The sequence below is a fragment of the Vidua macroura genome, chromosome 5 (assembly GCF_024509145.1).
Source record: "Vidua macroura isolate BioBank_ID:100142 chromosome 5, ASM2450914v1, whole genome shotgun sequence".
Lineage (NCBI taxonomy): Eukaryota > Metazoa > Chordata > Aves > Passeriformes > Viduidae > Vidua > Vidua macroura.
In genome coordinates, this window is record NC_071575.1 from 39,208,040 (window position 1) to 39,234,728 (window position 26,689).

A 26,689-nucleotide genomic window follows, 5' to 3' on the forward strand; every position below is an offset into this window, starting at 1 on the left:
AATCGTACAAAACAGTACTGGAATAATTTGCTGCTTCTGAGCATAGTTTGTAGCATTGATGCATTTGTATGTGTTAAAGCAGCTTTGGGGCTAGAAACTCTTATCTGTAGATACAAAAGTTATTTAAAATCCTGTTTTCAGAAAGTGTTCTCACTATGCTGATCAGAGAGAGACATGCCAAAAATCACTTAAATAACTTGCATACCATTGTATTTCAGCCTCTGCCTGAAATCAGGGTATGCTACTTACAGTAGCATATTTACAGTTATTCTTGAAGCCCACAGCTGGACAGAGACAACAAACATTAAAATAAAAAAACTGCGTATTTTATTTTTAGCTTTAAAGATGCATCTCTAAACAATCAGTAGAAAAAAAAAGTAAAAAAAGTAAACACCAGCATTTTGTAAAATCACATTGAACTAATACAAGACTTAATACAAAGTTTTCATACATGACTCAAATGCAGTTTTCAAAGAAAAAGTAGCCTGGTCTTCAAGACCACTTCCACTTGAAAAAAATCGTTAAATACCCACAGGTTTTAACTACAAGACAAGGATACAAGCTTTCTTTTTTGTTCCATTTATGGAGTTGATCGCCACAAACTTGAGTCATTTGCCAGTGAAATTCTTGTAGTCTCAGTTAAAGAACTGAAGAGAACTCATACAATTCCATGACTGAAGTCTTTCCATTTTCAGCATTTTCAGCACACACTCAAGTCAGCACTTATCACATATCTTTAGACTGATCATCTTCTTCAAGTTTTCTGATTTCATTCTTTAAACAGTTGATGGTTTCACGACTTGCTTTTAGTCTTTCTTTAAGCTCAGCAATTTCAAAACTAGTCTTCTTTTTGGCAGCTTCGAGTTTCTCCCTGGTTTTCACTTCCAGATCTGCAACTATGGCAGTGATAAAGAAAAATATGTATTTTAAGTGCCGTGAAATTTGATTTTTTTAAAAAAATTGAAACAGTAATTTGGATATCATTTGTCCTGAAAAAATATCTGTTACTGTTAGCCTTAGAGATTCAATAATTGTAATCAAAATGGTATCCACATAAGAGTCCGGATTTAGGAAAAAAAAAAAAAAAAAAGTTTGTTATGCAGCATTATTCAGCCCTCAGCCCATCAGTTTTGCAGATAGTTATACAATTCATAAAATAATTTTCTACTTTTTTTTTAAAGATTAGGTGAGGAAAATAAAACCTGACATGGTGACAGCAAATACATGGGAAATTACAGAGAACTATGAATATGTGGTGCCCAGTGACAGCTCACAAGGCCACAGGCACAAACTGAAACATGGGAGGTTCCCTGTGAACATCAGGAAACTCTGACTGTGAAAGTGACCACAGGTTGCCCAGAGAGGTTGTGGAATCCCCATCATTGGACACATTTAGAAGCCATCTGGACACAGTCCTGGGGAACCAGCTGTCAGCGGCCCTGCTAGGGCAGGGGGTGGACAACATGCATCCAGAGGTCCCTTCAAGCCTACACCATTCTGTGGTTCCTTCTCCATGTACTCTAACCATTTTCTACGTCTCACTGGAGTTTAATTCTCAATTAAACTCCATAAGCTTCCAGAAACTTCCTGTGGATCTGGAAGTTTCGGTTACGCTGCCCTGCTTTAACAAATATCTGACATCAAGTATTCTATTTTTTTATTATTTTTTCATGCACAAGTTTTAGGACAAAGATGGCAAAGCCAACAAGTCTATGAAGGCTGCAGAGATCACTCATATCCCACACATTACATAACTGTGGGCAGTGGCAAATATTATCTGCTTCATTAGCAAATTTTAAAGACGTATTTATACAAAGAAACCACACTGAAAGTTTCTACTGCTGTCTGGAGAAATATCCAAAAATTTTAAATGAAAAAAAGTTTAAATTTGGATGTTTTTATCAATCATATGATTAAACATTTTCTAAATAAAAACTGTAACATGCAACAATAACAGAAATCCACCTCAAGACTGGCTGAACTGAGGCAGGAAATACAAGTAGCTCACATATCCACACAACCAAGCAGACATAAGGCAATCAGAAACTCTAACTCTGAAGAGCTTCAAACTCATAATCACTTGCCACTCTTAGCTCTAGGTGTTTGCTGGCCAAAAAAAATACCTGACATTTGTTGTCAGGTGAACATAAGGTCAAGTGAGGTGGACTACAATGGATTAAGGTTTGTAATTAATAGGGCAGGATTTTGGCTCAATACTACATCTACTCTCAGAAAGCAAATAACAGATGAAATACAGAAGATCAGAAAAGAAATAAGCACTAAATGCATTACAACTACAACTTATGAATCAATGGATCTTTAATTTAATTTCCTTAGTTCTCTTAATATTTTTGCTTATATTTGGAGACAAACTGGATAAAAATTACACAAAAAACATTATGCTGTACTTAAGAAGTATGTTATGAAATTACCTACAATTAAAGAAGTAGAAGGGAAAAAGAGCTTTCAGACACTACTCTTTATCCACAAAGAATTGTTGCTTTGACTTAAACATCACTAACTGTTCTGTACTTCATGCCTTCAAGAGTGACTTTTGCTTGCAGTGCTGAACAGAACTGTACCATACGGTGGCCTTCATTTATCCTCTGTTTTAATTTATTTCAAAGATGTCAGACTAGGTGTAGTTCATGCCATCATACCAAGTAATTCCTAATTCCTTTTTTTTTAGCAGCCATAGGGATAAGAAGTTTTCAGGTAAGTATTAATACCTTTGCAAAAGCTGAAGTTAAATTTAATGCAAAATTACCAGCTTTTTGCAGCATCCAAATCCATTGTACTGTTATAGCCCCGTATAAAAAACATGTTAAAAGCAAATCCAACTATTGTTATTTCTAAAGTTTAAAAAATTTTAGTTTTCAACTTACACTCTGTTTCATGTTTATAAGCACCTAGTGTTAGTTGACGAGACGTTGTTAACAGCTGCTGCATCATTGCAGTAGGATCTTGAAATATCTGATGAAGGAGAAAAATACATGGTATCACTAATACTCTTCAAAATAAAGTGAGGATTACATTAAGAATGTTCATACCATTTCATCATAGAATTCAGAAACTACAGTTTTCTTCCCCAGGATGGCATTGGTATCCGACTGAAAGAGCTTCAGCAAGTGATATAAAGTTACCTATGCAAAAGACAGAATTTTATTAGCTTCAAAATTGTAGCAAAATAGAACTCTTGTTCTAGATATCAACAATTAACATTTGATCCCACAAAATAACTATAGGATTTAAACATGTTTTAGGAATGCAAATATAAATGTCATATAGCTTCAGGAATTACTTTAAATTTAACATTAACTGTTAAAACATGCCAACTATCCAAAGGCCTCTTGAGACTTTAAAAATGTCTCTGAAGTGGTTTAGGACTGGTATATAAAAAATACTAATACCATCTTTTCTGAAACATTTTCAAATGGGTGATTTAATTCAAACTGACTTTCTCAATTAATCAGTTAGAAAGTGCTTTCTGTGACCTTATCCTCTATTCTTGAGAAAATGAAGCACCAGGGAGGCTGTGAATTGCTTTTCACTGAAATCTCTCTTTGTGGGGTTATTCTTCCATTCCTGCAGTGCAAATGGCATGGTGGGGAGAGGACTGGAAGCCCTCTGTGCAGCTTTGAGAAGCCACTGACCACCTGGCCTGTGGTCTGGGAAGAGCACACACAGGCCACGCTTCTCCCCCTTCCACAAACAGGCCCAGGAACGGTGGTGGAACAGAGCAGTACCTGACTCCCCTTGGTACCTCCTGGAAAGGAAGAACGTGACAGGCTCCCAAACAGCCTTCCAAGAACAGCAGCAAAGAAAAAAACCCAACCAACCTTAGGACAGCTTGGTCAAGCTGTGAACAGAATTAATACAAGTCAGGATGCTACTGAGCCCAACAGCACAGGAAACCCATTCTTACCAATTGCCACATATTCAAAAAAAAAAAAAGAAATTCAATTTCACTCTCATTTACCAAAAAATTGATTTAAAAAAGGATTGTTCATGTGACAGAAGGAACTCAGTCCTTCCAGAAATAAACATCCTGTTTCCCTAAAATAGAGCAATCAAGTTCTTACGTAAAACTGCTTAAACAAACCTACAAGATATGTCTAAAACACAGGAATGGAAGAAAGAAATTAATTCAAGTACTTTATGTAACTATGAAGTTGTTTTAACCTGGTCTTCTTAGGCAGAGACTTATGCTAGTGTAGTAGCCCTACTGCTTTTTGATTTGATTTTGATCTGACAGAAAGATTAAAATATTCAAATATCCTAGAACTTGGAAGCTACATGGAAGAGAAATCCTCAGCGTGTGCTCAACCCAGGTAAGATGTAATACGTGGTCACATATTAGTATATGTCAGAGAAGCCAAGCACAGGAAAAGCAGTCATGAATACCAGGAGCGTAGCACAGAAAGAGGAAAATGTGACCAATCCGTACAATAATTTTCTTCAAAAGAGACCTTTATTACTTCCATGGCCAATGAGACTTATTTTGACCAGCAATTTCCTAGCGCTGTAGGCCACCATAATTAATTATTTAAGCTTTGTTAAAAGTTCAATGTACTTACAGGTCTTTCATTTGGATCAATGAAAAATATCTTAATGATTATTTCAAATTCACCCCAGCCTGTTTCGGTGATTTCATATGGTGGTTTGGTAACAACTGCAAGAGGCAACATAGAAGTGTTAATCCCATGATAAAGCTGGATGAAAAAGCCCAGTTCTAGGAACAACTGCCAAAAAGCAAAACCCACCTCTTAAAGGATTACCGTAGCTTTCATGCAACTTGAATTGAATTTTTTTCACATATGCAGACATGTCCTAAAACAGAAACATTGTTATTTCTGATTGTTCAGCACACCAAGTTACTATTCAGTCATCTATCCTACGGGCCTACATTACTTCTGATTTTAAATAGTATTTCTTCTGACTTTAAGCACAGAAGGATAGCAAAGCAGTAAACACAGGTCCGTTAGTATTTAATCCCCATGAATATTCTCCAATCTTCCCCTACACTGGGAAAGATCACTCCAAAAAACATAAATGGAAGCATGCCTTTCCCATGGTTTTCCTTTCTGGAAACCCACCAGCCTATGTGTTTTCTTGTCTTAAAGGCAAAGACCCTCCTGCCCTTTCCTTTAATTCCGGCTTTTCAAACCCCCACGTCCCGGTGCTGCTTGGTCGGAAAAGACCTCTAACATCACCAAGTCCAACCCTTATTAACCCAAGGCCACCACTAAGCCATGACCCCAAGTGCCACATCCACAGGCGTTTTGCACCTTTCCATGGATGGCAGTTCCCCGGTTTCCCAGAACGCCTGTTCCAAAGCCTGACCAGCCTTTCGGGGAAGCGGCTCTGCTGTACCTCGTTCCGGTACGGCTTCACATACACCGTCCACTGGTGAGTGTGACCATCCTCCTCTCTCTTCTTCCCAAAATACCGCGCGACGTTCCCGTACACGATCGGCTTCACGATGGTAACGCCCTTAAAGAAAAGGAACACAGGCGGACACGGCGCGTTCAGAGAGGCGCTGCCGCGCCGCCCCCCGCGGCCCGAGCCCCGCCAGCGGCCGCCGAGGCTGTACCTTCACCCTGCCGCCGGAGTCAGGCCCGAACTCTGCCATTCTCTTGAACATATTGCCCGGGGGCGCCGCCCGCCGCCGCCCGCGACCGCCCCGCCCGTCTCCGCCGCCTCTCCCGCCGCCGCCGCCGCCCCGCGACCGCCATCCCCCGCGGCTTCCGGGGCGGGGCTGCGCCGCTGCCGCCGCCAGCCGGGGCGGAACGCGCCCGCCGAGGAGCGGGCCCGGCCTGCGCCGCGTAAAGGCACACGTCCATGGATGGGACCCCAAGGGGCGCCCCGGTTCCACGCCCAGCACAGGGACATCTTCCACTACCCCAGGGTGCTCAAAGCCTCATCCAGCCTGGCCTTGGAACACTCCCAGTGATGGGGCATCCACAGCTGCCCTGGCAACCTGTTCCAGTGTCTCAGCACCCTCACGGGGAAGAATTTCTTCCCAATATCAATTTAAAATCTGTCCTCTTTTAGGTTTAAAGCCATTCCCCCTCGGCCTGTCACCACATGCCTTTGCAAAAAGTCCCTCTCTAGCTCTCACGGGCCTCCTTAGGCAGTGGAGGTCTGTTCTGAGGCCTCCCCGGAGCCTCTTCTCCAGTCTGACCCAGCTCTCTCAGGAGGAGGTGAGTCTGAGGGGGTTGTTGATTTGTGGAGTTGCTTCGTGCCTCAGCTGCACCCTCGCTTCAGCCCAGCTCTGTCTGTCCCTGTGATGGACTGGAGAACTTGGTGGACTCCTCCAGGGAGCTGCACACAGACCCTGCCTGCAAACCATTTTCCAGAGCATCCCTCTTGCGTGGCCCTCTGACGCCTGACAGACAAGAAGACAGTGAACATCATGCCTAACCCTCTCCCAAAAAGCAAAAATTTCCTACCCTGTTCCTTGTATGAACTAGATTGTGTGAACAGCATGCTCAGCTCTGAAATGTTACAGCTATTTTTATTAAAGCAAGTTGGCAAGACTGGCAGCTGGGCCACTCTTTTACAGGCGGTCAAGCTCTGTCTTCAAAGAAAAATTTTCTTTGGTTAATCTAACTTCTAATTACTAACTGGCTTCTGTGGAAGACTCTATTCCAGTAACAAGATGAACAAGAAGGGGAATGGTGCAGTTCCTGATATGAAGAAACCTTTTACTGCCATGTAGTCATGACTACTCTACAGATCTGCCTTTGGGATGGGTGGGCTTGAACATATCTGCTTTGGTTTTTATAAACAGAAGTGTAACCAACTTACAGTGTTAGTCTGTCAGAAAGAAAAGAGGATATAAGAGCATTAAAAACTTCATCAGAAGCTATCGTACAAACCCTGTTAAGACCCCATCTGGAAAAGAGTGCACTTTTCAGTTAAAAGAGTCTATAATAAAATGGGTTGGGAAGAACCTTAAAGGCCATGTAGTTCTCGCCCTCGCCATGGGCAGGGACACCTTCCACCAGACCAGGCTGCTCAGAGTCCCATGCACCTTGGCCTTGAACACTTCTGGGGTGGGGCATCCAGAACTTTCCTGGGCAAGCTATTCCACTACCTCACCACCCCCACAGTAAAAAAATTCTTAATATCTACTGTATTATCTCCTGTTATAGAAAAAAAAGTTAACTGAAAGGCAAATACGCAAGAACAGGGCAAATTGGTGTAAACACCATGTGCTCTAAAGAAGGCCAGAGCCTCCTTAAACAAATTTGCCAAAATAAAGGTAGAGAAAGTATTAACTAGCTGTTGCAAATGCCTTAGGGGGTTAAGCAAGATGGGAAGGGAAATAACAAGAGGGCAAGCAGTATCAGCACACAAATGAGATTAATATAATCTAGCCAAAAAACAAGTCAGGCAGCAATTTCCTTTTGTAACCCCTGGAGCATGGGAGTAGCAGGATACTCATCCTGTAAGAAGTGCAGGAGCAAACACCCCAGACAGACCCTATGAGGCTTTAAGAGAAATGATGGAAGAAGTTAAATGATGCAGTTGCCTGCCCCAGGACAAGACTGAGCTTCATATCCCAGGCAGCATTTTCCAGCCTTTCTTGCTATTTTGCTTTCTTGTGTAGCCTTGCAATGGAAAGGCTAAAACACACCCACACCATTCCCAACCTGCTTTGCCTATAAGCATGGCCGATCATAGAGATATAAGTTGACTGAAAAAGAAATAAATTCCTTTTCTAAACCTGATACAAAGACTTGTTCACCAAAAGAATGGTTAATGGATTTATTATCTAAATATTCACAGGCTTGAACGTTATTACCAAGATGGAAGCGCATTTAAGAAAAGAAGTGGCAGAACTGGAGAAACTGGCACTGGACATGTACTCTGTGCCAACTGAAATAAAGGAAATCATCTCAAATGCAGAAGGCTTCAAGACAATCACTGAATTTCCAAGTCAGATTGTGGCTATGGAGGGCAAACCTTTGTTGGAACATGTAGAATGAGAAGAATCTGCATAACAAGATGACATAGGAGAGACTGGAAATGGATGGGATTGTTTGAACTAGACCACGTTAGGCAGGTTCCTGGCTGTAGCAAAGGGCTGGCAGTACCCTGGAGAAGTTAAGTGCTGAAATCTGCTTCTACCAATCTGTTTTTGGGAGCTGCTGCACATGATCTGCCACCATGCTGTAACTGTTGAGCCCAGCCTGTGTCCAAGTGTGCAGTTTAGGTGAAGTTTCTTCATATGCCACTGTGAAAGGAAAGAGCCACATACAGGGAGCTGGCTGCTCCTCAGAGCTGAGCCCTTTACCTGCCAGCTGTCCTCAGATAGCACACACAACACCGGATACTGGCATTACACAACACATAAATAAAGAACAACTTCCAACTCCAGATTCTCAGCAAAATTACCAGGTTCCTCAGCATCTTCACCCAGGTCAGGTCATACCAAGATTTAATTCCAAAACTGTGGGTTTTAATTTTCCCTTTTTTTTTTTTTTTTTAAAAGTTCAAAAGAGATGGTCACAGTTTTATTCTTTGTAAGGGGATTATGTACAATCTCACAGGAGTTGCCCTTGCAGTAGTGTCACGTAAGACTTTGCTCAAACGTCTTCCAATCCTGGAAAGGACAAACTGAGCGGGCCACCTGTTCCAAGGATCAAATGCAGCTGGAGGTAGCACAAACATAGCTCCAGCAAGGAATGGTATACCATCATCTCTCTCACTAACCCTGTTTTAACAGACTACTAATTTAATTTGATGATAACATAGTTTTGGCAAGTTGCTATTTTTTCCCCCAAATAAAGCTGCATTTTTAGAAACCTTCCCTTCTTCAGTGACATACCCAAGCGCCTCACAGTTAAAAATCTGAACTAGCTATTACTGTAATTATAACAAAAAAAAAAAAAAAGGAGATGATAATGTAGAGGTTTAAATTTTATTTCTAAATTCTTTTTGAGTAAAAGGCATAAAAGTAATTTTAAAATATGATGAATTACTTAACTAAATGGAACAGGCATGGATAACTAGGAATTAAGAGGGCACAGTAGGAATCCTACATAACAAAATAAGTTATTTTTCTGAAGTATCACACTGTTACCACTGTGAAATTAACAGGAAGAAAATTTTCCTGGACTGCTGCTGAGATGGAAACCAGCCAGCAGATAGCTTTAATCGTATGGATAATTTATACTTACACAGAGAAGCTCAAAATACAGCTTTTTAGAGCTGCTAATAAAACATTGGCCTTCTCTGATTCTTTTTATTCAAAGTACTTTATGTACTAAAAAAAGAACCCACCAAACAATTTAGACATTATTTTCAACAGTATCTTCTGCAGAGTTCTGTTAGCCATTCTACACTATTCACCATTTTCAATATCCTTACACTACAGGTCTTGGAGAAAGTAGGGGCTATGAACCTTCATCTTGCAAATAATTCAGGCTAAATCACTTTCAGGAAAGTGAGAACTGCAGCTTTAATTACATATAGGCTCCAATTAAATTTTTGAGGTGGGAAGCCAAGTCCCTTACAACTTTACCCATGAATAAGGATTCTGTTTGGCATAAACGGTCTCTGTTTCTATCCCCTCCCACCAGTGTGGAACTATAACACATCCAAGCAGAGCCATATATTTTTTAAGAGAAGCACAGTCTGCAGATTGTAAAAGGTGGCAAGGGTAGCTGTCTGTCAAAAGAAGTAAATGGCTAACAGGGAAATGGGACACCAGCAAGCCTCAGAAATCAGTTTTAAGTATTAAGAGTAACCGTTCTGAAATGCAGCAGCTCCATAGAGCTCACTGCTCCTTCAGAAGCAAATACTGCCTGTTTCACAGGGGAACCCACCCATCTTCAGAAGGGTTTTAGAGATGCATTCGACTACAGGCAACATTTTATGTACCTGTGTGGACAATATCTTTTTCCAGTGTCTTTAGCATCAAAGAAAGGTTTCCATGCCTTAAAGTATTTCAGTACCCGTGTATCATGTAAGGAAACACACAGAGGAATTTAAGAGCAGTGCACTCAAAAGGCATTCAGACAATAAACAGGGATTTGGATTTTTTCATGAGGTGTCAAGGCAAGGAAAATACAAGTTGTTTATTTTGTGGAAAAGGAGAGTAAAAAGTGACTGCTATCTTCTTAAATTTAGGACAGTTGAGGATTATTACACCTAGTTCTGCTGACCATGCAGACACAATTAATGAGATTTTTAATTAAGTGAATAGGAGTGTTTTTTTTGTTACCACTAGATGGCAGAAAGAGCCCTTTTCACTCCTTGATCACATCTACACCATTTTGAACATACCCTTACAGGACACCTAGGAGCTTATCTTCACCACTAGGATGCAGGATAAAAGAAAAAAATCTACTTAATAACTGCCATTGCTAAGTAGATTAAAGTAGTTTTGAAAAAAAAGTTCAGCAATATATAATTTTTTAAACCATCTGTTTATACTAGATCCTTTCTGTAAAGCTGAGAAGCCTTGTTTGAGAAGAAATTAATTTTACTTCCCATTTACACCAAGTGCAGGATTTACAAGGCTTCCAGCAGTCTGATGGGAAGCAAAGTGCTAAAAATTTTCTGCAGATTGTTCACAAGAGACATAAACAGGTTCATATTGAATTAATTGAAAGGACTAGCAATCTTCTATCTGCAGCAAAGAGCTGTTTCTACTGGGCTGCATTTATTTTTCACACCGTCTCTTGAGGAACAGAACGGGAAAAAAAGCTAGCAAATTTTTGATCAGTTCCTTGAACACCATATACTTCTATGTTTCAGTGTTAAGAGTGTGAGCTGATCTTTATTTGTTTTCTATAATATTACACATTATGTTACACTATGTCACTTCTCTGATTCACTTCAAGTTCAAACTTAGTCATTAAAAATCTGTCCAGCAGAAGAGCTGAACTGCACCAGCCCTTCTCCCTCCCTCATCCCAAGGACAGCACTGCATCTCTCAAGCTTGCAACGTCCTTGACAAATGTGCTGCATTCCCCAGCTGTCACTCCACAGCACTGCTTCTGCACCTTTTACAAACCCCTCCTTTCTCCTCCAGGCTAAGAAAGGAAATATATTCCCACCTCACTCTCACTTTGGTCTCTCTGTTGTCTCTTTTGTACATCTCCCAGCAAATTACTTTTCATGGACACAAGCAGGCTGATCATCTCCCCATTCCCAGCCATTTACTTACATTTTACAGAAGCCATCACTTGCTTTTGTATCTTCCAAGAGATAAAATAGCTAAAAATTCAATGTGACAGGTAAGTTTTCCGCTTTATACAATTCCAGTTAATCTATCCATCTATTGTGTAACAAAGTCTCCTGAGCAGCTGCAGCCTTACCTATACTAATAGAACATGAATGTGCATTAAGTCATAAATTCTTCACAATGTCTGGAGTAATCTCTGTTGTTAGTCAAGATACATGCAGAAAGCAGTATCATGCTTTTAAGTACTTTAGGATGTGCTAAACCCATTGTCAGAAGTGTTGTGTTCCTTTAACACATATGCTATGCTGACCAGGAGGTTATCTTTACAAAAATGCTAACTTGGCAAAACTCCTTTCTCAGACAACTACTTTATATCTAGGAGCATTATACTGCAGGCCTTCCAGGGGACTCAGCTAAATCCCAATGCAAAACAGAGGTCCTGGCCCCAAAATTATTAAACCAGTTTTTCCTCACCTTGTGTGTCATGATTTGTTATAGTCCAGAATTTTGGGGTACAGATGCTCAGGTGTCTGCACCTGAACTTCATGTAATAATGCTTGTAAAAAAGGCATCTTTGTGATCATGAACTACACACATACCTCTGTCTTCCTTTACTCAGTCTGCACCGAGTGCAGAGTGGAGTGAGGACAAACTTACCTTTTCTAGCTTCATAGACTTTGCTCTGCTTATTTGGGTGTTTGATTTGCTTTCTGCTGCTCATCTCTTTTGCAGCTTACCATTTTTTCCTGGACAAGCTGCAGTATTATGAAAATGTCTGAATGATGAACCAAGGGAAAATTTAAAGGCAGAGAACAGCACTAATACTCCAAACCTGAGCATCTCTTTCCAGCCCAAACAAGGGTTAAAAAGACACTTCCAACTTCTTACTCAGTGCCTTCTTCCCTGAAAGTGCTCAAGATGTCTCGCTTCCAGAGACACTAATTTTTAAAACTAAAGCTTCTCTCTGATCGGTAACTCCTGTACTGAGAGTAAATAAAGCAAAATGCCAGCTTTGCAAGAGAAGAAACTTCAGTAATGCTTTCAGTGAGGCTGATGCAGAAAAGGCACAGCAGCAAAAGGGAAGACTTCTTCCTATAAAAACATCTGGAGAACTCAGCTGTTCCACTGCCTGGCATGCAAAACCCACAGCAGATGTGCACAGGAACTCCAGAGCTTCCTCACAGAAAAAGTTCATACAGTCCAGTAATCTCCCCACAGTAATTGGGGAGTGTAATTGCAGTTAGTGTAACAACAGAAGGCTCACAGAACTATTTTAGGCTCCCCTGCCAAACCTCACAAATGCCTTCTACCTCCCTCTCCTCCCAAAAAACTAACAGTCAATAATAAGGGCCACACTGTGAGGTTACTCATAAGTAGAGTTATGTTCAGGAACAGGTTTATCTGGTATGGGTGATTTTGGGTTTTTGGCATTTTCATCTTGTTTCCAACTGTCAGAGGACATGATATATGGGAAGAGTTAGCTCTCTGCTGAGGTGGCAGAGAGGAGGCTTCTGCACCAGCTTCCACATTGCTAAGCACTGGGGACTCTCCAGACAGAGAGAAACAAGCAAGGACAATAATCTGGAGCCTGGATTCCACCAAGATCTCTCCCTCCAGCTCATCTAGGCCTCTGGGTCTTTCAAGCTGCAGCACTTATGAAGAAGACCCTGAAAGAGGTTGGAGGCAAGGTTCTTACAAGCAGAATTGAGCAAGAACACTTTCCTAGTAAGTGTTATCAAATTATTTCTAGGTCTGCAACTCAAAGGATATTTTTCCTAGGGAACTCTCATGGAAGAAAACAAACCCCATGCTTGTTATATTACCTTCCCCATTCTCCAATACCATTTCAAAGCATACCTTGATGGTCCTGCATCCTGGTTAGTTGACCTATGCTTGAACACCTCCACAACAAATTCATACACATACTACTGAATCCTCACTGTGTTTATCTTAGAGTATACATCCCATGTTTTGGGGGACAGGATGCTTTACGCTTGTCTCACATTTCAGCAATTGGAACTGCTGAACACCCTAACCTGGAGGAAAATTGCAGGAAGATACTTTCAAAATCAAGACTTAATGATTTCTCCCTCTGCTTTTAACCCAGATGAAAGCCTGGAATCCCCTAAACCCCACCAGCCACAGCCCAACACCATTTCCATCTCTGTCTGAATTTTCCCATGGTCAATGAAACCAGGGTACAACACACAATCACTTTAAAAACTCAGGTCGTTACAGTGAATTCTGACACAGTAAACTCAGTGGTCAAGTTGGCTTTGCTATCCTGTTTGCTATTTGGATAAACAATGTCTGAGCCCTTTAAAGCAAGTGAATGTTATTTTCATTGTTGCAGGTTTGGAGCACTACCCAAAGAAATTCAGGTTAATTTTCTAATGAACATTTTGTTTCCTCTACAGAGACCTGGACACTTACCCATTGGGTAAATGCAGTCATGAATGTTGTGTCCTTCCAAGTCAATTAGATTAAATTTTAGACTTATTTTTGAAACGATATTTTTTTTTAAATGAACACCAGCATTCTCACATAATCTTACCACTGTCAAATGGCAGAGGCTCATCACAGACCAAAGGTGGAGCCAACAGCACAGAAAATGATACCAGTAATCTAAGATGGTACAATGGATCTAGCTTGTTTTGTGCCAGAGTATTATGAATTATGGAAGTTCACCACTAGAATGGTACAGTATAGCAATGCAAGTGGCTTTGTGTATGTAACACAGATGTGCTTTATGTAACACAATGTTCTGCTTTAGCAGTTAAAATGTTTGCCCCATGTAACCCCCAGTATCAAAAGTAGTTTTAAATCAGAGGATGTCACTGGTACCAAACCAATATTTTGCATGAAATGAGCTGACAGTAGTTCAACCTGCCATACAGCTGTTTTACAGCCACTGCGTTTAACACGCACATGCTTTGCAATCATTAACATTGCCAGATTTAGTCAAAGCAAGATTTAAAAGCTCTATCATCAGTGGTTTAATGCCTCCTATAGAGAAAGCCCACAGCTCCAAACATTACTACACTGATGTCTGAGTCTGAAAAATGTGATTTTAAGAGACTGAAATTGCTTTATGCACATGCTTATTTTATTCCCTTTAGTTAACAGACTTCATGTGGCTCACTGTATTTTACAGAAAAATAAGGTTAGCTTTAAAAAAAAAGGCTGCACTTATGACTGGTTGTAAACCTTGCAAAAAGTCCAGGTAAGGATAAAAGCTAGTATAAACTATTTCTAGATTCAGAAGTAATTACAGCACAGAATCTAGCTGTAACTATCTTAGAATGTCCACCCTCCAAGTTTTAATGCCTGAAAATTTGAAAAGTCTGGCAATAATGGGAATTGCAAAGAAATTACACAAGCTGAAATGAAGACAGACAAAAGTATTTTTTAATATAAAAATGGTCTTTATTTCTTCAATACATGGTAAACTACTATTGCAGTTTAAGACCAACACAAAAGTTGGACAGCAAATTGCTTAACAGTCTCCTAAAGGCTGAAAAAAAGAAACCTATGAGAGCTAAAAGTTGTGCAATATTTCAAGTAGAACATCTAAAAAAACGAAATTATCCCTAAATTTACAGATTATTTAAGTACCTCTGCTGAAAATGTATTGAAATGCACATTTGTTAGGATACCATCTTACCTTGCGGAGAAATAGAGGTCTCCAAAAACTGCAGTATTCAACAGACTCTTTGGCCTGCCAGCATCAGGGAACTGTTTACTATATATATATAAAATCCTTTGGAGTCAGGCATTCTGACAGGCATCCACTTCCTGACATTTTGCATTGCAATTCTGCATTCCAACCTGGATAACCCCCCTCCTGGTATTTCAAACCATTTCTTGAATATATCCTTGTGCAAAGCAGGAACCAGGAAATGGAATGGTACAGGAAGACAATACAGCCTTTTGTTTAGAAAGTCAGCAGTGCTGGTAATTGTCATAAAAATGTTACAGTTTACCAAATAGGAATGTATTTCACCTTCAAAACATTTGGCTTTTTTTTTCCTTTCTTTATTATTTTAAAAAAGGACAACTGCAGTAGTAAGGAATATGAATTTGCAACCACTTATATTTATAAAACCACACACATTCCTCATTTTCTTACTTCTGAAGATCAAAGGAATGTCTGTTTCATAATGTGATAATAATATGCGCAGTTTAAAATATTTTCTATTACAAAATACTGTGTACAAGAGGGTGAGGCTGAAGTCTATTGAATATACTCTAAAATGTTAATTCAGAAATCATGTAAAAATCACATTACATGGTATGAATAGATAGGAATTTTTACAACTTAAATGCTCCATTCCATCAGGATCAAAGGTATATGTTTACTATTTTCAAGAGACTTCTGTAAAATTAGTGTATTTTTAAGATTTAAGCACAGGCATATGCATCATTCCAGAACCCACTGCAATCACTGGGGCTATAGAAAGGGTTCATGAATTAACAAACATATAATATATAAATGGAATAAGGAGCTTTACTATATTTTGTCCAACACAGGGGAAAACAACTTCTACAAGAACATCAAATTGATGAGCTTCTATACCCCAAACTGCTCCTTAGTAACTTTATCCTCTAAAGCTTAACAGAAATCTAAAAATACATGGGATGTCAGACCTTAATAGGGTATGAGGAAGAAAGGGGAGGAAGACAAAACAACTACAAAACAAAAAAAAAACCAAACTCAACACCCCCATCCACCCCAAGATAGTCCGAAGTATTAACTGCAAGGCATCATAATTGCAAGAGACAGTATTTCTGCATAAACATCATGATTTATCAGCATGCTGCAACCATTATGTTCAAGACCTGTGCAGTCAATTACCAAAATAATTTGAATCTCACCTGAATCCACATTGCTTCTTTTCTATATTACCATTCTTATTTTGGAAAGAATTCAAATTAATTCGTATTTTTGTATGGACACTGACCTGCACTTTCCTTCTCTAAAATCTTGAAGGGTTTATATTTCAATGCAGAAGCAATTTAGTATCTCAGATCTCTGAAGAGTACCCGTCCTAAACGTGCACGTTTTATACTACATGACTGACAGTATCTTAATGAGCATTGTATTAGGGAATTTAAGGCTGTATCTCAGTTCACACAAGAACCAAAGACAATTTTAATAGGCTATGTATAAAATTCTATCAATAAAAATGGGAGCAATGTCTGTTTAACCTGTACACAAAGAGCAAGTGGATAAGAAAGAAAATCAGGAATTGAGTATTTCTACAAAGAATGCCATGTATTTTACTAGAAACACAGATGACAAGTATATACAACATTTAAATCTCCAATTATCCACATACAACTAGGAAAAAAACATTTACAAGGGTTTGAGTATGCAACTAAACAATCAGGTAAAAAAATACAGATAGAAAAAACTAAGCCTCACCAATTTCAAAGGAACAAAACCAGAAAGTACTCAGTCCATAAAGAAAAAAGCTAATGTCTAAATTTAATAAAAATATCTTGTTTAACACAAAAAAACAGCTATCCAAGCTTATAAGCCACATTGTAAATAAAAATCTGAAGTTCTGACAAACATTTTCCAAAATGTCATCAGAACAAAAAATATTGGCACAGAAAGCAAAAAAGGAATGAGGAAAAAAAAGACTGTACAGTTTCCAAAATGCTATGTTCTTCTTAAGTACTTTGACCTGTCAAAATGTATAGTCCTGTAAAAATTTTACTTTTACTTTAAAAAAACCACCCTCTACTTCTAAAAAACAAACCACCAAAACAAGTTCTGTTGGTAAAGCACCACCACCCCTAAGTCACTACTTGTTAGTTTTGTCTTTCAAGATAAAGAACATAGCCTTAAGATAATATTTTCAGTGTTACTTATATACTCAATATTTGAAAAAAAATTAAGTATTTCCTCACAGATTATTTCATCCTTTCATCAGCAAAAGGAAATGAAATACAACTGAATGAATATTAAACAGCAGTAGCCATCATGGCATCACCACCAGTCAGCAAGTTTCCAAACTGCCATTTCCTGCATGTGCACAGGAAATTGCAGGAACCTTTAGTAAACCAAGACTCGGTAAAAATTCTACTACAGATCCAGTTACACATGATGTACATTAGGCATATTCCTTTTTGGTGTTTATCAGGGTCTTTGGATTTTTTTCTGTACATTTTTTTGTTTTATAAAAAAAAAAAAATCTAACAAAGGAAGCTCACAACAACGAGAGTATTATCTAAATTGCAACACAGTACATTTATCGGTTAAAACTAAGAATTTGGAGAACAGGCAGAAATAATGGGCTTCATACAGGGATCTCATCTCTCAGGTCACAATGGTCATTCTGTTTAACCTACATTATTTACCCCCTGCTATTCTCTCCCTGCTATTTCCATTGCCAGCAATGGAAATATGTGAGTGAGAAATGATCCTCTATGTAAAAAGAGCAACAGTCTGAAATCTGTTTCAATGTGGACTAAAATATCAGTTCCTTCATAAAATGCTTGTAACGTTACTTTTTTTTTATTTTAAAATTTAATATATCTATGCAATGGAACATTACTTACCTGCTGCTTTTCCAGTATAAGCTATTCCCCATTTAATTGCTACAGGCAGGTAATTTCTTCCTTAAACTTATTACACACAGTAGTAAACAATGTTTTTAAGTAAAGAAAACGAAGTTACAACAGTACTGTTTGTAACCAATACCTATTCACATAAAAAGCAGGAACTGATTCATGACTTGCTTGATACAACTTTCAGTTTTACAAAACTTTTAAAGGCAGTTTTGATTTTCAAACAGGATTAAACAAACATGTGAAATATCTTCTCAGAAGCAAATAGTTCAATAAACACCAGTGATCCCATGTGTGAGGAACTGAGGTACACAATTTAAGAAAAAAAGAAAAAGGGGAGAGTCTGAAGCTGTAGCCAAGTTCAACAGTATCAACCTGGCTGCAGGCAACCTGGTTGAACAGTAGGTGCCAAAAATATTAGAGCATTTCAGGCTTATGCAAAACTTTTGCAGTTGCACAAGCTACTGGTCCCAACTCAGTAAAGTATAAAAATCACTCACATATGCAAATACGACACTTAAAGCATATGTTTACATTTCTTGAAATCTATGAAATGTAAGCACATGCTTTATATGCTCTGGAAAACCAAACAGATTTAAATGCTTTCCTGAACAGGGTAACATTTTAAGTCAGCTGTAAAATCTTCAAACTTGGTAAAAAAGAAATAAAGAGGCTTCTAAGAGTTGCCTCTTAAAGCCATCTGAGGTCTTGAAACTTAACTTAAAACATTAAGTGCAGCTATTTGAACAAGTGACAACTCCAAGATTGTGGCTGTTACATAACACTTTACAATAGACTAAAAATGAGCCTTTGTGCAAGGCTGACGGAAATGAAGCTTTTGCAGCTTTTATAAAATTTCTATTTGCTTACATTTCACACGTGATGAAATTTAAAACAAATTCTTTAATTTGATGCCTACTTTCACTGAGTGCTCCATTAATTCGTTTTTAGGTAAATTTACAAAACCTCATCTGACAAATTTAATCAGTGCCATTTTTTGCTAAGACATTTTAAATATTGCCCACTGGTGAACAAGGATATACAAATGTACCTTCTCTTTCATATGCATGTGTGAATAAACCCCAAAGTATTAAGAAAATACCAAACCCATGAAGTTATAAAAATGGTAACATTTTGTTTCTTCTGGCACATTTCTAATATACAACTATGTACAGACTGCTACAGCCTTGGGAGTGGACAGGGAACACACACAAGTACTATTACTATAAAACTGTAAACAACTGCAGGATTTTGAGTGTTTTAAACCTCATCTTTCTACCGCTTATTATGGGAAGCTTAAGTTCACATGAACAGTCTAAGCTTATATTAACTGTAGTGTCAATCAGGATCAAGGCTGTATGAGAGACAAGATTTTCAATGTGCTAAAAATCACAGACCTGGGACTATCTCTCTTCAGAACAACTGACCACAGAGAGCTGCAGTTTTTACAGTTTTATAAGTCAATTAGCAAATTCACAGGCCACCTAGGTAAACACTGCTAAAAAGCAAAACAGAATTAAAGGTTCTATGTAACCACCTATTTTTGTATCAAAACTGAGTGGGAGAGCGCAACATTAGTATGTTTAACTCGCTGAATCCAAGATTAGGTTGAGGCATATGCAAGAACTATTGCGATGTTTTTGAAGACAGCATCAATGTTTTCATTGTAACATTATCTTTAAATATTGCTGAACACATGACTTTCCCTGAGGTGTAAACATCAAATAACTTGAACAGCTTTACACATCAGCCCCATTAAACAGTTTATTACAACACTACATCTACTGTAATCAGTGGTGCTGTGTACAGACATTATATGAACAGTTTAACATTAACAAACTACTATAAAAACAAGCATTTACTTGACTTTTTTCAATTGCTTGCACATTATAATTGCCAAATGTATATAACCAGTAATAAAGTTGCAAAAGCTATAAGGTTTAAATCACACAGGTTTCCCTCAAATAAAACAGTTAAGCAACATAAAAAAGTAAAAGAGCTACTGGTTACCATGTATGCAGATTTGCTTTATTCAGATCTATTCCTGTTCATATTATCCATGAATCCTTACAGGCTCAGTTCAATCACATGAAGCAAACTGCTGGACAAGCATCTTTCCTTGAAGAATGTATCTTGTCTTGCACGCTGTTCCTCTTCCTTCAGCTGTAATGTGTCAAAATTTGTGATGTAGATTTTGCTAGTCCCCAAAACACACAGAAAATTGTTGGCTTATCTATACATACACAACTCGTGCATCTACTTCACCATGATTTTAACTAACAAAACACCCAGAAGCAGTAGCTACTCATTTGAAGTTGTTTTCTAATACAGTAATTAAAAATAAGATTAATGTTGTTGTACAACAAAGTTGAAAGAATATAATCTTCACAGTTAAAGTATTGATGATAAAGAAAGAAATAACTGCTGCTTCTGTGACTAACTGCCAAATTTATATAGAACACTTCCTAAAGTATGCATTCTGCAGGAGTAACTGAACAAGAATTTAAAGTAATTTTACCACAATTAGATTTTTACATTTTTACCTACTCACATAAGTTTTAAGCTGGTGTAACATTTAAGTAATTAATTGATTATATAATGAAGTGGATGGCTCACAGCTCAGTGACTTTTAAAAGCACACAGAATCTGACACCAGTACTTCAAAAGACTAGTGGCAAGCTGGATGGGGCTCACCTCTAAAAATACACACTTGCAGTTATACACAAGAACCCACTTTTCAATTAATACAATGTAGATTTCCTCACCTACTTGGCCTTGAAAAAACCCCAAGCCCTACTTCCTGCTCTTATCTATTTTGGCAAATCAGGGAACCACACAATTCAAAGTTAATTACTGTAAGAGTTCACAAAATACTTGGGATGGTATAATTCCATACACTGGATTTCAGTTGAATTCCATTACAAAACAATTAGCTATCTTAATTTCATTTATAATTCACAATTTCAACATTCAATAATTTCAAAATAGTTTCAATCAAATTCTTTTAAAAACCCAACACATTAAATTATTCATTTGAAAACCAAGACATTTAGAGAAGCAATTTCATGAATGTGCAACAGTACACAGCTGTCAAATATTCTTTTACTAGTACAATAATTTCATAGCTGGGAAAACTAAGTATGCAATTTTTCTTCTTCATTTCCTCAAAGTGACTGTTAACAATAACTTTTAAAAAATTCCTAAGTATAACCAAGTAGATCCTATACACTATAGTATGCACATAAACTAATCCAAATCAGCAAGTGAAATTTCTTCTCTTATTCACAGATTTTGTTCCCAGGTCCTAACTGCATCAACAACTACTTTTGGGGAAGTTCGTTTCCCAGAGGAACTCCCAGTGTTTCCATGGGAGTTATGTACTTTTGAAATTAATTAGTAGCAAAGTGACAAAGTGCTACCTCTACAAGAAAAACATGTTCGGAATTGTGAGCTAAGTTAGCACAAACAGACAGGAGAGAATCTCAGTTTTCTAGTGGAGAAAGTCAGTACTTGACAGCTGTGAGACTGTACATCAGAATTTGCTGCTCTCATCATACAATTGCTGCAGCCAGAATTATGGATCTTTATTATGTCTGTGGCAACAATTAACAGATCCAAAGCACCCTATATAAGATTTATAATACTACCATAAGAAAGCTTCAGTTCCTGGGAATAATTTGCTATATCTGTAAAGGTACTTACGGATCTACAGGAACTCTAAAGAATGCACAATAAGGTGAATTTAGGATTAATGCTTTTTGGTATGGGGCTCTTAAGATGGTCAGCACCACACTGAGCCTTCATTTTTAAAAACATGACCAACTAAAATCCAAAGTGGTGTACATTCAGTTCCAAGTATTCTGCCACTATATCCAAAACTGGAAACACTTGTGGCTCCGAAAAGAAATAAATCTGTATGGATTATACCTGCGTGCTCAGCCCTTTTCAGTATTCTACAACCAAGTAGAATATTGAAGCAACAAAAATCTTTTAAAAAAATTAAATCTCTAGTCAGTATTTCTTGGCATCTTTCCATCTGCCTCAAGCTCATACATAAGCTATCTGTCCCAAGCATGTGTTAGATTTGTACAATTTATCATCAGACAGCAATCAGTTTCTCAGCATTTCTACCAAAATTTACCAAATCTATCCAAATTTCAGACTTAAGTGTTGAATAGAAATCTTGTGGTTTAAAAGTTAGGGGTTTATGCCAGAACATTTCACAAATGAAATCCCAGAACTTGAGTGATCCAACATTTTTATATTTATGCAAGATGCAACTTGAGCACTTTTTTACCCACAAAAACACAGTCTTACAACAAAACCCCAATAGATTTCTTATATATATATATATCTCAAAAGCATCTTGCAATAGCAGCTCTAATTTTTTCTCTTTAATTTCAATTATCCAAATATTAACATAAAAGCTTTAAACAGCCTTTAAAATTTTGAAAATTCTACAGTAATTTTAAAGCTGTATATACATATACCCATCAAGTTTTATTATAGTAGTTTATTTTCAGAGATTGAATTTCAATCTCACATGTTCACATTTCAGTAAAATGCACAAGATACATTTGTTATTATATCCTAGACACTCCTATGAATTACTTCATGTAATTCTCCTTTATTTTATTCTATACATGAAGAAAAATAAATATACAAACCAAAAATCCCACAAAAAGTATCAGCTTAAAAGCCAAAAATTTCTTTTTAATTTAACCTACATTCCAGAACATCACAAAATACCCCAAATATTCTGATGCTTTAGCTGTAACATAGTGAGAAAGAAGGAATGTCAAGCTTGACTTTCTATTTGTCTTTCAGCATGTGAGCACAGATATACATGTGGTTCTGTCCTGTTCACTGTACACGTACAGAGTATTTTGCCAGCACTAGCACCTTATCACATTTGCTGCCTGTTCCCCCCTCCTATTATGAGTGTACTTACCTGCTGTCTTTGTTCAGTCTTAGTGTGTAATTTAAGATCAACACAACAACAATTTCATGATTGTATAAATAATTTTACATGGGGGAAAATCCTCCTAAACTAACTTCATTTGTCAGGTATCTTTCTTCTATTATCCCAGCCTGTCTATTCACCAAAACTAACTGATGAACAGAGAGGCGCATTCTGAAAATTCAATCTTTAGTTTACAAATTAAAAACATATTAATTACTGGCAAGTATTTTTCACATTAATATTTGAGGGAGACAAAACAGTAGATTGAGCTGCCACAGGAAAACATAAAAATTAAGATCTCTCATGTGCCTTTTTTTTTTTTTTTTTTTTTTTTGGTAAAAAGAAATCTTAGTTCTCAAACCACAATGAGCAAAAGTAAAAAAGTGATTTTTTCATTCTCTGAAGAACATTGATTCAAACCAACATTTTCACCTCTGTGTTTCATATGCCTAAAGTTTCTTGGGGAACTTTTCACACAGATCCAATTTGTCAAAACTAATGAATTCACAAAATAAAGAAGGCTAGGATATGAGGAACAAAAAATATAAGTGTGTCTACAGACACCTCAGAAATCAGTAAAATTACATCAACATATTCATGGCAAAAAAGTAATAAAAGTTATGCATTTGAAAATAAGTAGCATAAGATATTCTGTTCATTTTCTAAATCCTTGTTTAACCCTCAAGAAAATCAGATTAATCACTGAACATTAACAGACAAACTCTGTGTTTCTGCAAAGCACCAGAGTAATGGTAAAACAGATTTTAAGAAGCATATAAACCAGTGGCACTGCTTGCCTCTATTCATGCTATGCTGGATTGCAAATACTGAATCAGATGCACAAAGCATTATTTCTCTGGTGAATGCTAAATACAGAAGAATAGTGCCAGCTCCACATAAAACACACAGTTAAAAAAAAAGATATTAGGTAAGCAATATTAATAATAGCTTAAGACTAAGACCTGATATAATTCTAGACAGGTAAATATACCCAGGTCTTGAACAATGTTACTACATGATTCACTTAATATTAACTAGAAGACTATATTATTAAAATAGCCTATTAAAAGCAAACATTTCCCAATTCATTACAAGTTTTCTTAAAAGGCTAATTTCATACTTCGCTTGATGTTTAAGTGGTTATTAGCACAGTTACAAGACCATTCCAACTTAGAGAAACAAAAATAGAATGAATACTATGTAAGCCATCAGTACAATTTCCCCTCCTACTGACACAAAAAATTCCAACCATGTTACTCTTGAATCACTCTAAAGCTGAAAGTAATTTCAGAGATCTGAAGCAGTTTTTGAAGAAGCATATGAGCCTCAAACTTCAAATTATTTTGCTTACAGTGGTTTGAGAGCAGAAAAATCAGAGAATAAACATGAAATATGGAGTACAAAGTCTACATACATATCAACTGTTACAATGTTGTGGTTTTGTCTTTGCAATTCAATCCAAATCCAGTTTAAATAGGAAATAATCAATCAACCCAGTAACAAAAACATAAAATGAAAAACTTAACATTCAGCAGTTATAGAAACTCAGACAGATTAAAATTGGGACAATGTATCAGCTAGAAATACATTATTGATTATCAGTTAAAAAAAAATTCTGCCTAACAAGTCAGGACTCATGTTCATGAAGTTACATTACTATTCTGTTTGTACACATTAATTTTGCTGTTAATTCTTCTAAATGTCATTCTACTGAGTTTTTTGACTAATACAGGTTGGACATTTGTCTTAAATCCGTTGTTATTTTTTATATTTACAGGCTTTCTATGAGCAAAGACAAGATGTTCCAAGGAAGGATTCAGTTTATAGTAATTCAGGAGAATGGATTGTTAATGTACAGAAGTCTTACTCAAGTGAAGGCACAAAAATCTTGCAACAATTTGATTTTAAATCATGAAGTGTACAAACAGAAGTGTAAATACCTGATATGATACAACTAAACTTTTTAGAGTTTTACTGTTATAAACATATTTTGTAAGTTATTCCAATTTAACCCACCTCTATAAATGTAATACAGAACAAATAGAATTTCACTGTTCACAAAAGTTTTCACAACGGACCCTTAGAATCCTTCTGAGCTAGACGTGTAACACTTTGGAAAAAATGCCAGTACAGTATCACAGTCATGACTATAGGTACACAATAAGGAGAAATATAGGTGCCATTCATAGGGTGCAGGCACAGAGGCAACTTCATGTTTTCTAGCAAAACACAGTAATATGGGGAATAACTGGTTTCAGCACTGTTGATATTTATTGAATGACTGAGTGTTAAATCAGTTTATGAATATTATTCAATGTAAAAAATGAAACAAAAATGTATGGGAACATACATCTTAGTGAAAATGAAACATACAAACCAGGAGATAACTGTATTTCTTTTGTATGCGTGTGTGTGTATAAATATATAAAACAAAACTACAATAAAACTCTTCTTCATTAAGACAGCAACAAGACAAACTGTTTACAACTTAACTTAAAAAATACCAAATGCTTTAATTTACATATAGTATACTAAATTTGCCATTTAAATCAAGTTCTAAGGACCTATTTTCTTTGCACAAGGGAATCTTTTTGCACAAGTCCCCCTTTTGAAAGAAAAGAGAAATCCCAGCACACAACAAAGCTGAAGGATCTTGCAAATATAAATCCCACCTGAACTGAGACTGAAATAACAGCCTCAGTGTAAATTGTGCTTCAGAAATTATAAAATGCAACCTAATGCTGCTTGATATATATTCTTGGGGTAAGAGAGTAGGAAATCTGTACTTGGCACAGTAAATCTGTATCTACGTGCACAACACTAAATACACATAAATTAAAGCTAGATTAGTAAACTATGCCAGGGGTTAAAAAAAATTATCTTTCATTCCAGGCTATTAACAATTTTTAGTATGGTTTGCTCATCTCCACCAGAAGGAAAACACTCTGGAAATGCATCCATTACTCAGCTCAATGGTTACCTCTATTAGTAACAACTATTTGCAAGTATCAAAAATATGCAGCTATTATAAAAGGTAAAAACCCAGTTCAACAAAAGAAATTACATTTACATTTGTTAAATCTGTATTTTTATGTTCTCTTATTTGACAATTAAGAGACAGAGTTGATATTTTTACTAAATTCCAGAAATATTTCTACCAATCCATTTTAATGGCAGAAAGAGGCACTAACAGAAATATACTGCCAACTTTATTTCAGCTGCCATGTTTCACCTTCCTATTTAAGCCTTTGACTCCCCTTCTCTAGGTCTTATTTCTTTTTGTGTCCCCTGCTGGTAAATGAACCTGAGACAACATCCCACTTAATTTTCAACACACTAGAGTATTTACTATCATAATTTGTTCTCTCCCAGAGGAGTGTCAGTGACACAAAAAGCCTGACTGAAAAACTGACATTTAACACATACAGAACTGTATTTTCACTTAGGACTATACTACATTTTATTTGACTTTTATAAATTTTGCTTTGTAACATCTATAAATGAACTCCCATGAATAAAAAACACATGCAAATCTGGAAATTAAATCTGAGGTTAAATGTAAGAAATGGAAGCTGGGCAGACAAGCATGTCTACAAGCTTCAATTTCAGTGCAGATGTAGTGGAAGTTCTTTCAAAAAGAGAAAAGACCACTAGAGAGTCACTACTAAGGCAGGGTTGTTTTTTTTCAATTGTCAAATATAAGGAATCATGGGTGGCTTTAATTCCCAACCCTAAAAACGGTACATTACATAATGCCATCATTTCTGTGTATTTTAAAAGCAGTACATTGAAAAGAATCATTGTTTAGCATGCTACTCTAGCTGTCTAGACATTTGATGCATACAAGACTTCAGACACATGAAATAAAAGAGCACGTTAGTTTGTGAACAACCAAAAAAGAACCAATTCTAGCGTCACACATTGGTTTACTGGTCTTCAGAAAATGACTT

General features: G+C 37.1%; 2 protein-coding genes across 5 annotated transcripts in view; both read right to left on the minus strand.

Annotated features, from left to right (window-relative positions):
• Positions 1-304: 304 nt before the first annotated feature.
• Positions 305-5,690, minus strand: YEATS4 (YEATS domain containing 4). The gene is made up of 7 exons (XM_053978841.1): positions 5,594-5,690; positions 5,374-5,493; positions 4,764-4,830; positions 4,578-4,672; positions 3,051-3,143; positions 2,886-2,973; positions 305-896 (listed from the first exon to the last, which is right to left on the minus strand). The coding sequence occupies exons 1-7, from the start codon at positions 5,642-5,644 to the stop codon at positions 727-729; spliced, it is 684 nt and encodes a 227-aa protein (XP_053834816.1). The 5' UTR covers positions 5,645-5,690; the 3' UTR covers positions 305-726.
• A 9,585-nt stretch (positions 5,691-15,275) lies between these two features.
• CPSF6 (cleavage and polyadenylation specific factor 6) overlaps positions 15,276-26,689 on the minus strand; it is a 31,135-nt gene continuing 19,721 nt past the window's right edge. For all 4 annotated transcript variants that reach the window (XM_053977241.1, XM_053977240.1, XM_053977239.1 and 1 more), the window contains one exon: positions 15,276-19,939. The gene's annotated coding sequence lies outside the window, so the exon portion shown is untranslated. The remainder of the gene's footprint in view (positions 19,940-26,689) is intronic.

What these genes read in the sequence shown, in the direction of transcription:
- YEATS4 (XM_053978841.1), bottom strand. Translation starts at nt 5,644, where the DNA reads ATGTTCAAGAGAATGGCAGAGTTCGGGCCTGACTCCGGCGGCAGGGTG. An exon ending in CTACGGTAATCCTTTAAGAG is followed by an intron (nt 4,673 to 4,763) that starts GTGGGTTTTGCT and finishes TGCCTCTTGCAG; the next exon opens with TTGTTACCAAACCACCATAT. An exon ending in CTGAATTCTATGATGAAATG is followed by an intron (nt 2,974 to 3,050) that starts GTATGAACATTC and finishes CTCCTTCATCAG; the next exon opens with ATATTTCAAGATCCTACTGC.